Here is a 17,343-nt window from a genome sequence, read left to right as displayed (position 1 = left end):
TCGTGGAAATTCATTTGAGTTTTGCAGGGGTAAGATGTTCTACACGTTTTCCCTTCCCTTGCTGTTCTCCAAGGTGCGGGGAAGGGTGTTGAACCTCCGGAATTGTTCTGAGGGTGCATTGGCCGTGTAGTGCCGGCACCTGGCAAGGCGAAGCACGTATGAGTAAAACTAGTTCCCTTGCTGTATGCGTTTAATCAAATACGTTTTTATCATAAGGTCCTTCAACACGAAGCTTCTCTGAGGTTTGTATAGATTTGTGATTTCCTGTATTTATGTAACATAGCATTTAGATATCAAGGCATCAAATTACTGTCGTATGATTTCCTGGTAGTCTGTATTTTTGCAGGATTTGGTTCATTGAATTCAAAATCTGTAGTTTTTGTTTCGTTTGGCACAAATACGTACGATTTTTTTAAGTTTACATATCAAACGCGTATAAAAATAATAAATTTGTTTTATTTAATTATGGTAAAGGGCACGAGAGCTGTTCGCCTAAGGAAGAAACTCACTACTAGTGGAATGTTTGCTAAGTCATTACTAGTGGAATGCCAGCAAGTGTTATGTAAAAGTGCAAGCATGAACTCATCATAATACTTATTTGTCCGATTTATATCCCTAATTTTGAAAATCGGAGGGCATCCCTTATCACAGGATTTGTAAAAAATTCACCAATTTCTCTATAATCATTCTCACAAAATCTGTCACATGATCTGCTTGGATTTGTTCCAGAAAGCGCCCAGCAGATTCCAGCCGTATTAAGCTGGTTAGTCCAGCAGATCTTCGTAGAATTTAGAAAAAGGTTCCCTTTTCATTATTGATATAATCAAATTGGAAGCGAACACGCCATTGCAAGAATTAAAATTGGGGCGGGGACTTAGTATGGCGTAGATATTTTTTTCAGAAATTTTTTTAGAAGAGGGAGGAAAGTGTATTGGCTCCTGACTCCAAATTCATCTTTATAATTAGAACTCCGTTTCTTTAAATATTTTTAATCCACATTTTTAAATATAAAGTGATCTTTATTAAAGCTCTTAGCAAACATAAGCAATTTTTTTAGAACAACAAAATTGAATAATCTTTTCGTTACCATTTCAAAAACAACAACAACAACAACAACAACAAAAAAAAAAAAACAATATTAACTATTATTTAAAATTCATGTATAAGTTCAAGCCACGACAAGTGTACAAAAGTTGTTTTGCTTCTAAAAAAATTGAGCTATGTCTGATAGCCCAAATCCGTCTGATCAAAATTGATAGAATTATTCAAAATGTACGCGAAACTAATGTTGCTTTTTTGTCTAATTTTAAATGATTGCTTGAAGTCAAACCACGCTGTTTGGTGACGTAATCTATTACTTAGCGACGTTTTCTGTCGTTTGGAAAATTTATGATCTATTCTGACCTTATTTGGTGATTTAACTTCAGTTTAAAAAAATTCATTCTACAATACTTTATTACATTAATCGAATTGTTGATCACATTAAGCGTTGTATTTTCATGTTTTCATATAAAAATGAGTGGGACTTTGGCAATTCGCTATGAATATCCGAATGGTAACATTAACTGCGATTATATTAAATGGCGTTTGTTGTACTACTAATTGGACGAACTTTCAAAGTACTTGTGACGCCATCCTTTGACAGAGTCCAACGATATTAGATGAAACTTAAAAATCAGGATTTATTAATTACAAAGGGGAAGTTGTTTAATTATAAAGTCTTTTATATGTACAATAGTGTAAAGTTTTGTAAAGACTAATTTCTTGATGTTATGAGGCAACCAAATCTATCAAAGAAGTTGTGTTAATTTGCAGTTATATTGGAATCAATAAAATGAAAATCTTTTTGTCTTTATTCTATTTAGGAATATTATATCTGGGGTAAATATGCAGTGATTTTGAATTTTTATTTCTATGTGATTAAGTTATTATAAAGATGTGTATTATAAAGACGTAACATATTTTTTCGTATTTCATATTGCATGTGAATGATCATTACACTGATATAACCTCTAATGTACGTAAAAACCTCGTAGAACGCTATGAAGGCAGTCAGTTCAAGAATGAAAACGTGATGAACTTTCAATATTTCGTGATATTTATACTTAGTGGCTGCTTACTTTTGTTTGTATGAGATTAAAACTAGAATCTCTAGGCGTACAGGTGTCTCCAGGTGTATCGTCAGAACATGTGTAGAAAAATCTCGCTTAACGTTAATTCGAAGAGCACAACAATGAGTTAGCGTAATTAAGCGAAATGGTGCTATTTGTACTTTATATAAATCATTAATCGATGGTTTATGTAGAGCAAGGATTCTCAACCGGTGGTAAGCAAGAGAAATATAGGTGGTACGCCAAAGAAGCAAAGTATTTTTAACTATTAAATTCAAAAATTAAAACCGCAACATCCTGATTGAGTTTTTTTCTCTAACAGTCGTAAATTTATGCGATTTGAGCTTTGTTCAAGAGTGCTGGTGTAGTAGTAGTACTTTGTTGAGGTGGTACTACAAGTTTTCAATTTTTGTTTAGATGGAACGCGTTAGCCAAAAGGTTGAGGATCGCTGTATAGAGTATTAATCGAATAATATGATGTTTTTTCGTTACAAGAAATTTTATCGGTAACAAAATCGGTAAGTATTACGTTGAAGAAGTATTGTCTATATCTGATACATAAACGTGAATTAGCCATAAAATAGTAAAACATTTTGTTATTAAAATGTTTATAGTTGAAAATTGCAGTAATTATTACAACTTTTTATTACACATTATTTCTTATAAATAATTATTCATTATTGAATGTTTATTAACTATTAAAAGTGATCATAATTTAAGTGCGCATTATGATTGATAATTTAGTTTAACAGTTTGATGTATCTGATTAGTAATTTAAATGTCGTGCTTTCAGACATTTCAAAAGTGCACGTTAAATGAGCTTAAATGCTAAAGAAAATTAATAACAGAAACTGATGTAAAGTAAATAAAACGTACAGGTACATACTTTACGCCAGTTTCTGTACCTATTTTTTTAACGCTTAATCTTAGATTCTAATAAATTTTAATGCCTTTTATAAAAACAAGGGTCAACGCATTAAGGGCAACAAGGAACCTTTTTTTTAATAGGAGAAGTATTTTTATTTATTTATTTTATATTAAGATAGAAAAAGAACTTGACTGAATTGTAAAAGAACTTAAATTATATTTCAATCACATTTTAAACCTGATCTTCTGTAATGAACTTTTGAAGAAACCTAACTTTTGAGAACACGAGTAGTAAAATCGATGACATGTCATGGCCTTTTTAAACTTCATAATATTAAACGAATGGTATTCAGTATTATATTCCAGATTCATTGCCGCTGTTGCCTATCGATCCGCATTTTTTCCAAAAGAAACTGATATTTCGCCAATAGCACATTCACAAAGGGCTAAAAAAAAAAAAAAAAAAAAAAAAGGGGGGGGGAGGGAGAGAGAGAGAGAAATTTTAAAAGTATTTATTTTTCAAAATAAATACCTAAATAAATGAATTATTCAGCCGGAGTACATCCAGTGTGTAGCGTAAGAAATATCTTACATCTCTTATTAATTAAAATTATAATCAATTCGTATGATTGATAACAAATTTAACTAATATCTGATCCAGACATTTATCCATAGATTTGCGGGAGGAAATATTAAATATTATCACATTCACACATGCGATGTTAAATTTACGTTAAACTGAACCAGATATGCCCATATTAACCAAGTGTTACTATTATCTTAATAAATTTTTTTAATACACAGCGATGTATTTATATACGCTTAAAAGGGAAATGTACAACATATTATTTTGAACATCGTTGTCAATTTCCTTCTTTTCTGCGTTTATTTTTCAAGGTGCTTCTATCGCGCGTAGCTTAATTAAAATCCTCTTGGATTTATTTCTTGTTTTTGCTTTTATAGCTAAGTAAGTGGATAACAATGCGAAAAGGAATTTCAGAACTAATATATTAAGGAAATAAAAAGCCTAAAAGTGTTACTGAATACGCCTTCCATTTTTAGAAATGAATCGTTCCATGCTTTGCATAAAACTTATTTTACTACTTCCTAAAACTATATATGTTACTGTGAAATAGAATAATATGGAAATTATACTGTATTGAAAAATAAAAATAAATTTTTAAAATTTGATTCAGATTCGATGAAATCGAAATAGAGCATATGTACGTCAATAAAGGTAATAAAATACTGCTTATAGTATTTAAAAATAATATTTAAAGTAATTAACAGTTCGTATTACTTAAAATTATTTGCTCTTCTTAATATGTTTTTCAAAGTATATGACTTATACTACTGGAAAGGAATATTATTTTTGTAATTATTTTGTGTAATCTTTCGTATTTATAAAACTGATAATTTTTAATTTTGTAGAATATGTAAAGAATTTTGCTGCACGTAACGAATACCAGCTTTTACTTACCAATTTCTGTAGTTCTGTAAATCCCAAACTATTGTTATACAAAAAGTTTGTATCAATTTCTTTTGGAAATTATTCATGCAATGAAATTTAAATATTTTTCTTATCTCTGAGCTAAGAAAAGCTTTGTACATGCTAATCTGACTGAACATTTGAAGAAGATGAATCTGAAGAGTGCTGAAATGCGTCTTCAGCTGTCTAGAAGACAGTTTCAGTTAGCAGACTCTTAGATCGTTTTGCCGGCAGGAGAAAGCGAAAGGATGTTCCGCCGCTAGACGAAAGACGACGAAAAGGTGTGGGATACGCTCCTCGTTCGTACGGGAGTTAATCAGGTGATAAGCCGGTTGAGATGTAGGGACTGAAACCGGAAGCATTTCCCTTTTTTCTCGCTGTGCTGTTCGTTTCTTTTTCATTTATTTACTTTTCTTTGCCACTTTTTTAAGAACGTAAGAAAGAATATTTCATTCCCACCTTTTCTTTCCTTCACAAAATTTATGTTTCCTATTTCGTGAATCGTTAAGAACCAACTCTCATACGCAAAAACAGTTAAGTACCATGTATACTTTCTTTCTCTAAGAAGACAATTTTTTATTTCCTCTTTTTTAAGTTAAAATGTAAAACTTTTAAAATTAAGTTTGTGTTAACATAAGGAAAGGAAATTCTTTGAAAAGGAACTCTTTTGAAAAGTTAATTATTCTGCACTAATTATTGTAATACAGTTAATTTAGATTTTCAGATTTTTGTAGAAAATGACGCTAAAATGAGGCTAAAATCTTATTTAGTAACTATTTGCCGATAGCAATGATAGCATAAAAATAATATCAATAAATCTGAAAGTGGCATGCTAAATAAAAGATCTGAAACTAAGTAAACAAAGCACTTGATTAAAAGATTGCAGCTTTGTCTTGAAAGCTGTTCACCAATTTAATGATTCGATACTTTGATAAATGCAAGTAACACCACCTGTTGGAAATCACATTTGCTCTTGAGATAATGTCATAAAAATGTTTGAAAAATCTTTTGATTTTTTAACTTGTCAAGAAATATGGCAAACTGAGAGTTAAAAAAATGGGGAATATGTTTTATATAGCGACTTAATGTAATCCAGACAAAGAAAGATAAATTTTTCCGAGAAAATAATAATTTTTTCAGGAAAGGTAGACATGAATCTAGGAACGGCCCAAAATGTTTCTTATATAAATTAAGGGCAGTTCTTTCATAATAATAAAATTTATACCATTTTGGTTTATGAAAGCTTTTACAGGAATCTGTGCTTTCGTGAAATGATAAAGAAACCTGTTATGTATATCAACTCCTTGTAAATATATGTATATGATGATTAGGAAGAGTTTCAGACACGACGTGGAAGCTGAAGTTACAGACGAACTAAAATTTTTTATAAAAAAGTTGACAAACGAAGCAGCAGGCTAGTTAGCAATAGAAAGCAGAAAGCGAAATGCGATGTAGTCTAAGATGAAAGCTTAGTTCAAAAGGGGAAAATTTTAGTTTGCATTTGTCTAATTTGCAATAAAAGATTTTCCAATATTGGTTGTTTGAGTTTTAGTTTGTTATATAATTTCCATCTTAAACAAACATGTCGCAGAAATAGACTTTTTTGTACAATAATAATAGTACAGCTGCAAATCGTAGTCTTAATCGTAATAACATAGAGCAGAGGTGGGACATGTGCGGGCCCCCGCGAGTTTCTTGTGCGGCCTCTAGCTCTTTTATTAATTAATATTTAATTATTTAGATTACGACAATTTGAAAATTAATAGAATTAAATAATGTTGAGCATAACTTAACTTAGAATGCCGCAGTATTGCAGTTCTAGCAGTCTTTCAGAGTCGGAAATTATTGCCATTCTGGAGCACTTTTTAGTTTTTAGTCTAACAATAGAAATTCTGCTGTATTCTTATTTTTGCCCATGATTCACCCCTACTTGAAATACACTAACCCTGTTACTATAGCAACCGCCACCGCTTACTTTTGTACGCTTTGCCTCGCACTCCTCAGCATTCTTCTGTATGTTACGGAGATGGTGATTTGTAGTTATTTGCGTGTGCTTGTAATAGTTTTGTCTCATTTTTATCGGCATTGTGAAAAATCTAGTTTTTGTTTTACTTATTCTGAGGTTTTTACTAATACACGGTTTTATTGTATTTTTTAGTACGCTATACGCTCTCATAAAGATACTATTTAATATTTGTTCTTTCTCCATCATGTCAAATTGTAAGATAAGAAAATTAAATGAAGAAACGAGAACATTTAATGTAGAGTTCGGAGTTAGATTATTTCTTTTTGTGCAATAAGAACATAAATATTTCAATTCAGAAGGTGAAACTCGACAAGCTGCAGTTCAAAAATTGAAAAATGAAAAACATCATCAACAGGCATCTTTTAATGCTTTTATAAAGAAAAATACCACTGAAGTTGCTGTTACTTACAAAATAGCACATTATACTTGGAAAAAGAGGAAGACCATTTAGTGATGTAGAAATAATTAAAGAATGTATTTTTGAAGCAGTAGGTATGTTAGGTCCAGAAAAAGTTGATAATTACAAGCAATTGCCTCTTTACAGAAGAACTATAACAGTACGGATTAGCTGAAAATGTTACAGAGCAACTTCATACAATTATACGAAATGAAGATGTTATTTTTCAATTGCTTTAGATGAAAGTATTGATAAAATTATCTAGCAGGGCTGTGGAGTCGGAGTCGGAGTCATGGAGTAGGGTAGATTTTTGGGTAAAAGGAGTCGGAGTTGGAGTCGATAAAAAACACGTCGAGTCCGATTCCAGTTTTTGTTGAACAGTTTGAATTTGAAATGAAATTAAAGTGAATTGAAAAAATTGAGTTAATATTTTTATTTATGAACTATATACATTAATAAATAGTTATTTTCTATTTTATTGACATATTAGTAAATAATTATAAGGGAGCAGGATGGATGTGATATTTGTCATTGTTGATTAAACTGATTAGTTACTCATCTCATTGGTGAATTGAGATAAGCAGCAAGAACTCCCAAAATTGATGCCATTCTTAGGAAGCGAGCAGGAAAAGGAGCAACGCAATGGAGAAGTACATATTTGATGATATAGTGGTTGTTAGGATTAAGAACTTTTTCAGAAGATGTAAATAACCCCCTAATATTTCACTAACAGAAAGACTGTGGAATGATCTTGAAGAACTGGAAATCTTTCTTTCAACACCGTATATAGCTACACAAAAGCTACAATCTGAAGAATTAACAGGAGACGAGAATATTAGAAAATGTAGATAACCTTAATGTTTCACTAACAGAAAGACACTGGAATGATCTTGCAGAATTGGAAACTCATCTTTCTGTACCGTATATAGCCACCAAAAAGCTACAATCTGAAGAATTAACAAGAGGCAAGACTGGAGAATGCGATGTTTGTTCTTTCTGAAATGGAGGCGTTATTGCAGAAGGAATAATTTTTTTTCAATGAAGAAAAGAGAAACTAGTTTGCTAGAGAATAATATATGTAGATCAATATATGTAGATCTAAAACGCCAAATTTGTTGGATGGCAAACAAATTAAAAAGGCAAAAGAGAGCCATCTATGAATTTCATTAAGAATGAAATTATTCTCAGAACAACTGGAGTATTCAAATCAGGACAGTCAAACTGCAGATATTGCAACTGAGTCTCTATCATCTTCTTCCACTGATGAATTAGATTTTGAGAAATATGTGGATAATATTGAAAAGGCTAAGACAAAGAGAATGAAAATAAAGAACCAAGAGCCTTTAGATATAAAAATGAATAAAATGAAAAAATACAAAGATTTATACACGGCCTTTGAAAAAATAGATAAATATGATTGCTCTTGCAAGACACATCTTTTAGAACTTACAAAATCTCTCCTGAAAAGTTAAAGAAAGTAGCCGTAACAGTAACAGCTCTTCTTTCTACTCAAGTCAGTGTATAAAGACTCTTCTCAATTCTGAAGTTTATCAAATCGAATTTATGGTCTTCTAACAAAGATCTTGCCGAAGTTTTACTGTTTCTTAGAAATTACTAATACCAGTTTTTCCCTTTCATAATAAATGCTAATTAATATAAAAGTTTGCTATGCATCAGTTTTTATCTGTAGTATCTACTATTTCTTTTATATTAAAAAAATAAGCTGTACCCATGTTTATATGTTACATATATATGAAGGAGTCGGAGTGATTCAAATTCCAGGAATCGGAGTCAGAGTCGGAGTCGGTCATTTTCCCTACCGATTCCACAGCCCTCCTATCTAGGCGCAAGTTTTATATTTTATTCGGGCTGTAACAAAAGATTTCCAGTGTTACGAAGAAATTCTTACGGTAGGTACACTAACTAGAAAAACTCTCGTAGTTGACATTTTAAAAAACTTCAGAGAGTATGCCTTCGATTACAATCAAATGTCAGTAATTCAGTCAGCGTCTGCACCGATGGCGCACCTTCTATGAAAAGTAAAAAAGGATTCGTTGCTATATTAAAAAAAAGAAAAATTGGGGATTAAAAAACTTTAATAAATAATTTTAATAAACTTTTGGTATTAAAAAAGTTGATACCATTTCATTGCGTTTTGCATCAACAAAATATTTGCGGTGGGGGAAAAAAAAATTTGCAAGACACTCTGGATTTCTATTTCGATTATCAACTATATTCGCGTTCTATTTCGATTGTCAACTATATTCGCGTAAATGCTATGCGTCATCATGAATTTCGTCAGAAGCTAAATTTAGAGGAGGAATCTTACATTTTTGATCTACCGTACTACCGCAATGTTCGCTGGCTATCAACAGGACAGGTTTTGATAAAAGTTTTAACTTTACGACTACAAATTAAAAATTTTTATCAAGAACAAGGAAAACTAAGTGATCTATCAGATGGAACATTTTGCAGAAATATTGCATTTTTGTCCTATATTATGACAAAATTATTTGCCTGCAAGGTAAAACGAAGCATTTATACAAAATGTGGCAAAAGATTCAAGTGTTTCGAAAAAAAATTAACATTTTTGAAAACATTGCTCTCTTGCTCGATATATCTGCAGAACACTTCCCGGAGGAAACAAAACTGTTGAATGAGGGAAAATATAAAAATAAAACATTCGATGAATATGTAGGTATCCTGGATTTTTTTAATGTAATGCTGAAAGATTTTCAGATTTTGATGAGCACACTTCTGCTATTTAACTGGCATTTGAACTACATTTAGTAAATATATCCAAAGCTCCTACAGAACTGCAAATGGAGTTATTTGAGTTGCAGGAAGATAATATCCTCAAATCTTTTTTTTTTTTTTTTACACTAAAGAGTATACCATAGACATCTAGAAACATGCTGTTGAATACCCATGCCTATGAGAGCATGTACGCCGTTTGCTTTCCCTGCTTCGGAAGTACTTACTGCTGCGTGTCAACATTTTCTCTCATGACAAAAATTAAAACTATAGTTTAAGAACGCAAATTACAGATGCTCATTTAGAGGATCTATTAAGGCTGCGCGTTACGAAGCTTGATGCAAATATTCACTTACTTTCAGACAAGAAAGAAATGCAAATATCCCACTAAAGGAAATTTTCCATCAGATTTTAACTATTATTTTGTTTTCCTTTAAAATGCATTAAATTTATTTAAAACTACTCCTACTTTATTATTTTTATTTTAAACAGTATTTAAATATATGTAGTTATTTATTAAAAATTATTAAATGTTAATGATATAATAAGTTATTATCCTTATGTGAATACAAAAATCTTTCATATTGTAGATTTTTATTTTAATAAATAATTTAATGTTTTTTTTTTTTTTTGGGCATTATTTCTGTATAATGCAATTTCTGTATAATTTCTATATAATGCCTAACTTAATTGTGGCCTCTCATGGTAAAAAGGTTCCCCACCTCTGACGTAGAGTAAAAGGGAAAACGTATATTCTTTGGGAACCTAGATAACAAATTTGAAGCTGTAGGCGGAGATAGTACTTAAGTTTTGTAATCTGCATATGCACTTTCGATTGAGTACTTTGAAGGAATTTAAATTATACTGTTAGTATAATTTAAAATCCTCAATGTAGGTTCTGCTTCTGTTAGCAGCAGAACCTGAAGTTTAAATTTTTAACAGTATTTGGAGTAGTGACTTGACTGACTAAGTTCGAGAATTTATCAGATGAGAGCATATCAGAGTTCGAAAGTGAAGAAACTTTTTACGCTCGTCGAGCTGGTCTATCCATAACCAAGAGAGCTAATCTTTTTGATTTATCGAGTAGTAGTTCTGTACACTCAGAAGAACTTTATCTGATCCAGATGCTTGTATAGGTAACAAGTTATCTGAAAAGAATATTACAGACAGTCAGTCACTCGTATAAAAGCTGCCTATTAGGAGCTTAAAATGTCTATAGTAACGGTTGGGGTGCTGTGGGAAAGCCCCTTGTATCCAATGCTCGTATTAAATGTTGATTTCTGTAGTGCCTGTAGCGTAATATAGGGTGCCCACAAATGCTTACTTTGATTACAAAACATAACTCATACTTGTGCACATCTAACATGCGTTGAACATGCATTGAACCTCAAATACATATTACTCATTGGATAGTTTGGGTGCTGCATCCGTGGCAGCACCCAAGCTGTCCAATGAGAACTCAATTTTACGCTACATTTCTTCAATTTATTGTGTTATTTTGTGAATAGTGTCTGTGATGTGCTGTGGCAACGACATTACATTAGGAAGTGTTTTTTGGTACACAATGGCTTAACATTCCTCCAAAGAAAGATATCTAGGAGCGAGGTTTGTGTTAGAAATTTGAGGAGTGCAACTCTTTGCGTACTATCAGAGTGCACATGTAGTTGTTTATTATAAATGTTTTCTATAGGAATATAAAATTTTATGCATTTGAGAATCAATGCATGTTTCGTTATCTGTGTATAGTCATGGGCTACCATGTTTTGTAATCAGGGTAAACATTTATAAATACCCTGTAGTTGGAAAATACGCAGTGAAAAATGTGTATTTTTCAGATGGACTGGTGAGAATTTGGGCCGAAGTATTATAGAAATCTATAAGAACACCGATTATTCTTGAAGGTCACATAACTGTCTAAGAGAATCGGCAAAACAAGGCCACTGAGTTGTTCAAACTTTGTATGCTGAAGGGCGTGCCATGAATCAGCCTGACAGTGCTTCGGCTCACATCACAAAACTAGTGACAGAGTGACTTAAAATGAAAATGACATTTTCGGTATTCTGCATAATTCCCAAATCTGGAGTATACTAAAAGACAATGTTGGAAAATGTTTCCTTGTTCTATCATCATGAGATGAACAACCACTATTTTGCTACAAGAATGGCTAAAAATATATTTAATGACTAAATAAAACTTGTATCGGCCAAACCTAAGAAGAGTTACTGAAATATTGACCTACAAAATAGTACCCACATTTTTTTAATACAGTACTCTCTAGATATAGGTGATTTAATTTTTTTACTCCAACCCGTGTATTTTCTGTAACGTACGGATGTAAGAGAGACTAAAAAGCTAATGCATCATTCTAATTGCACAATGCATGGAATATTTCCGATTTCGTATGCAATTTCATGAGCAATTACATTTGAAAAAACTGTGACACAAGTAAATAATAATAATAAAAATCCTTTAGAAACTGTCTTCTTCCTTCAAAACTCATTTGGAATTATTTTAAACTCGATATTATTCAAAAGATCTTTCCTTGGGTTACAATCCAAAGTGCTGTTAAGAAGTAGAAGATTTTTTAAAAAATAATTCAGTTTGTTAAGGCTGATTAAGAACGGAACTTTATATTATAGAATATAATGATCCTCTACCTCAGTAGTCTTAAACGGGAGCCCGCGAGGCGCATGCAACCTCCGAAGCAATTTTGCACGGCACTCGACTATATTTTTCATAAATTAAATAGCACTATTATGAGAATAATTTGAAGAAAAAGTTCAAGATTTTAATGTTTTGGAGTTCAGTTTTACATTACTTTCATTACCAAAATCAAGCTTGAGTAGCGCCCTAAAAATTTACATATGGAGCTAATTAATTTACTCCAAGATATGAATATTATTCAAAGATTTGAAGATACAGATTTAATTAACTTTTATTTGTATCTGTCAAAAGGTAAATACCTTCAATTCTAAGTTTCCCAATAAAAATAAGCTTTGTTTGCGAGTGCATTTACATGTGAACAGTTTTTATCGCAGTTGAAAATTAATAAGAACCGAATTGCCGATGATTCGAGATGAAGAGATCTGCTAGTAATTTTTTTAAGGTAACAAACTTTATCGAAATTGAAATCGCATGAGATGCTGTAGCTGACAATTGAAGTAAGAAATAAAAAAGTTTATAATTATTTACATGCAAATATATATATATATATTCTGTATGCGTCGAAGAAAATTTTAATAAATAAAAGAAAAAGAATAGCTTGTCATTATTTATTCAAAAATTTTGTTCCCACTTAAGAAATTTTCATAATTTATTTATTTTAAATTTAAGTTAATAAGTCAATGGTTAGTTCAATAATTATTACACTAAATTGTAGAGACATTAGAATTTTTTGAAGGCAAGAGAGACGAAAAATGAGCAATGCCCTCGCCGGGACTGGAACCATGGACCTCTCGAATGCGCGTCGAGCGTGCTGACCACTACACCACGAAGGCATGCTAAGTAGGTGGAAGAAGTATCTTATATACCCCCTTATAAAGGTCGACTGGGGTTTAGGAGACCCAATAGCCAAATCCTGGTGATGAAGAATCATCATTCTCCACCATTTAGTTTGAGCACCACTGTAGAGACATTAGGATTTTTTTAGAAGCAAGAGCGATGAAAAATGGGCAGTGCCCTTGCCGGGACTCGAACTACGGACCTCTCGAATACGGGTCGAGCGCGCTGACCACTACACCACCAAGGCACTCTAAGAAGGCGAGAGAAATACCTTATAAAATGTCAGTCTGAAAATTTAATATTTAGCTGTCACTTCATTTGAATTACAAAGTGTAATCAACAAGGATTTTTTGCAGGTACCATCCTTTAGATTTCAAGCAGAAAATATGTATAAGTTGGATTTTTTTTTCTTTGCGTCATTATTATTGCTACTTATGCATGTTTTGATAAATAACTGATAAAAATTTAAACTTTAGATAAAAATTTTTATTTTATTACTAAACAAATTCCCGGCCGTCAGTTACCCTCAGATCGTGCATTCGACCCATGTGCAATTTGAGCTTGAGACCATTGTCCTACATCATCGATTTACAGTTACCTTTTTTTTATACTTGATTTTATATCTTAACAAAACCTTAAGCACAAAATGAAAGAATCCTTCCCTTCCATCAGTAGTAAAAAAGAAATAACAAAAGCACTTTTTTATGAAATACTCACCAACGAAATTGCCTACGGCAGCTGAATGGTAAAACTGTGCGTAAGGCTTCAAAGCCTGGTACCGTCTTCTGAAACCTCTGGGCCTTCTTCTAAAGGAACCTTCTTCGAACATAAATTCACTGGTTGGATCGATGGTCCAATAGTGGCCTTTCCCTGGCCTACCCAGTCCTTTAGGTAGCTTTATAAAACAATCATTAAGCGATAAGTTATGTCGAACTGAGTTCTTCCAACCTTGGTATTCTCCCCGGAAGAACTGGAAACGACTCTGTAAGTACTGGTAGATCTCGTTTAGAGTCATTCGCTTAGAAGGGGAACTCTGGATGGCCATTACGATGAGCGCGATGTAGGAGTAAGGAGGCTTCTCCTGGCGCCGTATTCCTAGAGAGTCACAATCAAATAACAGAAGATTTAGTAATGCATCGTGTTAATATATTACCAATTTAATAATTATAGAACTTGTAAATTTTACTTTTCACAAAAAATGTAACTTTAGTTCTAACTTTTTTTGGTTCTCTGTCTGCAATGCTTGCCGCCATTTATTAAGGGGGTGGGGGTGAGAAAAGTAATAAAACTCTGAGAAACGTAATATTCAAATACAACCTGTATTTAAATGTGGTAGGAAGAAGAATTATACGAGCTTTATTCAAATATGGTAGGAAGAGTTGCTGTTGGGACAATTTAATGAGTTGATCTTGTTGCTATTTGTGCGTACTTGGGTCGTCTAAAGAGTCAAGGTTTGTCCGCCGAGATTAGCTGATATAAAAGTTATCTAGAAGCTACAGTTACGGAGTTGATATTTAAAACAAAACAAAACAAAACTTTTAACAAAAAAAAGGGGAGTTCTGATTAGTTTATTACTAACTAAATTGAGTATTGATTCGCTTAGTACCATTGAGAGAGAAGATAAAAAACTGGCTTGATGAAAACCGAAATTAATCTATTCCTACAAGTTAAAGGAGAAAACAATATATCTTTTATTAATTTAATCTGTAACTTGTATTCCAAAATCCTGTCGTTATTCCAAATTGTTTGGTTAATTGGCGGCGAAATTGACTATTTCTTCTTTTCCCGCTTCTTTTTAACTTTGTCCTGACGAGGATTTATCTCAATAGTATTTTATTTTAACAACCTATGAAGTGGAAGTGTCAGGAATTTTGTCGAAGGTACTAAATAAGGGAGTTTTCTTTTCATTGGTTGAACTGTGTACATTGAAATCGTTTTGTAGGAGAGCCGTGTTATATAGGAACTGTCTGCACTTAAATATTTTTCCTTACATCATAATGAATGATAATGTTTCATTGAAAACTAATTCTCCCTTATCTGCTTTCGTTAAATTACGATTTCGTCTGTTTAGAGTAATTACATCGTTAATGAGATTAATTTCATGATTTAATGATTGAATATCCGATACTAGGTTGGCCTTTTAACGGTTGAGCCGTAAAACCAGACAACACTCCTAATTCTGCTCCAGCTCAAATCTGGCGAACAAGCTCGCTGTAAAGGAGTTTCGTGGATGCTTCCCCCAAAATCCATGTAACATGAATAAGAGTCAGTTTCTGTAAAAAAACGTTCTCCACAAAGGTACATAATCCTTTGTATGAATGTGTTTTGCTATAACCTGAATAATCCACTTTGTTATAGCAGACCTGAATTTCTCGTAAATTTATAACACCTCTATCTATTGTGCTTTAGCGTAAAATGGTCAAAATAAAGAAGTCTTAAATTTGAATTAATGAAAAGAGCATGAACATTAAAAAGAATGTGAAAACAAAGACTATTACAGATCATCTAAACTTTAAATCCTTTATATATATATATATGATTATGCATTTTATTACTTACTGTTGCAATAATCAAAAGTCTTCAGTTAGGAATTTAGATTTCCTTGAAACTTTTCAAGTTTTTCGAAATCCATAAGATTTAATTGATTCTTATTCTATCTTTTATTTCTTTCTAAAAGTATGATTTTCATGATTTTGTTTTCTTCTTTTATTTTTTATTAACAGCGACCCTTTATCATTTATATGTTATTGTACAGCAGTTGAAATCTTATGTTTTGCCTTTTATTTTACGTATATCTTTTTTTTTTTCCTGTGATGAATATACACCTGTTCTGTGCACAAAATAAAAAGTTGCACATTCTTCTAGAAAAGCGTGCAAACGGTTTCGTATTGCGTGCTCCGTGACTACTTTCCTGCCCCCAAAATGTACCGTACGTTCTATCTATACTAAAATCTTCTCGGGGGAAAGAAAGTGGCAAAGAAAGCAGCGAGAATGCGAAAGTTGTTATCTATCATATTTTTTCCCCTTTTTGAATAAAAAATAATGCTCTGGGGAACTTCTGTCCATTATTTTTCAACACGATGTAGGGAAAAACGATCCTGGAAGCTCTCAAACCTGTAGTATTCGTCATATTCATATTTATATAGTAATAATAAAAATAAACCGTTATTAGAAGAGTTTTTCATTTATAGTCCAGAGAGAAGGTATAACCACACAATAAACATCTCTTTCTATAATTTTTCTATCCAAACAATTGATGTGGGAAATGCTACACCGAGATGAGATTTCCAAATGATTAATGTGAGGAAACAGTAATTCGAAGAGTGTTTCATGCAAGAATGACTAACGTTATTTATGCATAATTTCATTTGAGACCAAAAGTGTCCAATGATACATGCTGGGAAATGTTTGTTACAACGGGAATGACTGATCGATGTATTTGAAGACATATAGGACAGGCGTATTGAAATGGAGGGTACTTGAATTTACTCTTATATTTACGCGTCAAATACGCATTTAAATTGAAAGCTTACTGTTTAAAGTTTTATGATCATGAGCGGCCAAATAAAGCAAGTCAGAAATAGGTAACTGGTCGATTTTTTGTGATAAAGGTGACGTTCCATGAAGTTCTACTATCTATGAAACGAAGAAACTACTAAATTATTTAAAGTTTTATAAAATCGAGCTTTTTATAAGTTTCTAACCATTGGATTCTAAAAAACATGCTGACTGCAGATAGTAATTAGTAGAGTTACTGAAATTTATTACCAGGAGTTAAGTATGTTAATGAATGAAAACTCTTTTTTAACTTCTTTTTTATTTGAAATTCAGGTGCATAACGTTGGACTTCATTAAGAAAAAATTATTTTGTTATTTTAACTGCGCTTTCTTGTCCCAGTGAACCGAGGAATCAGAATTACCTGAGACAACAAGTACGCTATTTTGCTAAGAAATAACGAAAGATTAATTGTGTTTTTTATCTTGCGCACAGCGTAGTCACATAATATGTCGAAAATAGTTAGTTTAAATGCCATTAAAATGGCCTTTTTTTCATATTCAATAGATGGATTACATGTACTAATATTTCGATGCTGAATTTAGTGCGTAACATCGCAAACTGCTGATTCCCCTCCCCCCCAAAAAAAACAACTAAAACTTCATATATAAGGAATTCTATTAATAAATTTAAGTTTTTCGT

At 32.1% G+C, this 17,343-nt stretch overlaps 2 protein-coding genes and 1 non-coding gene across 4 annotated transcripts in view; 1 reads left to right on the top strand and 2 right to left on the bottom strand.

Moving 5' to 3' along the window:
• The window catches only part of LOC118182422 (histone deacetylase 8-like), a 183,367-nt gene that overhangs the window by 24,483 nt on the left and 141,541 nt on the right, over positions 1–17,343 (top strand). Inside the window, exon 1 of one of the 2 annotated variants that reach the window (XM_085811524.1) lies at positions 137–242. The exons of the other annotated variant lie outside the window; for it this stretch is intronic. The gene's annotated coding sequence lies outside the window, so the exon portion shown is untranslated. Of the gene's footprint in view, positions 1–136; positions 243–17,343 lie in introns of those variants that run through there. 2 annotated transcript variants of the gene reach the window in all.
• Positions 1–17,343, bottom strand: part of LOC118182420 (uncharacterized) — a 65,304-nt gene that overhangs the window by 9,929 nt on the left and 38,032 nt on the right. Inside the window, exon 2 of the mRNA XM_085811521.1 lies at positions 13,863–14,240. Within this exon, the coding sequence (XP_085667647.1) occupies positions 13,863–14,240 (378 nt within the window). The remainder of the gene's footprint in view (positions 1–13,862; positions 14,241–17,343) is intronic.
• On the bottom strand, positions 13,069–13,141 carry TRNAA-CGC (transfer RNA alanine (anticodon CGC)). Its single transcript has one exon. It is a non-coding gene; the product is annotated as a tRNA-Ala (tRNA).

Source organism: Stegodyphus dumicola, chromosome 2 (genome assembly GCF_044657685.1).
Source record: "Stegodyphus dumicola isolate Sdum_Otavi_A_Nest chromosome 2, ASM4465768v1".
NCBI lineage: Eukaryota > Metazoa > Arthropoda > Arachnida > Araneae > Eresidae > Stegodyphus > Stegodyphus dumicola.
This window is presented reverse-complemented; position numbering and strand designations above follow the sequence as displayed.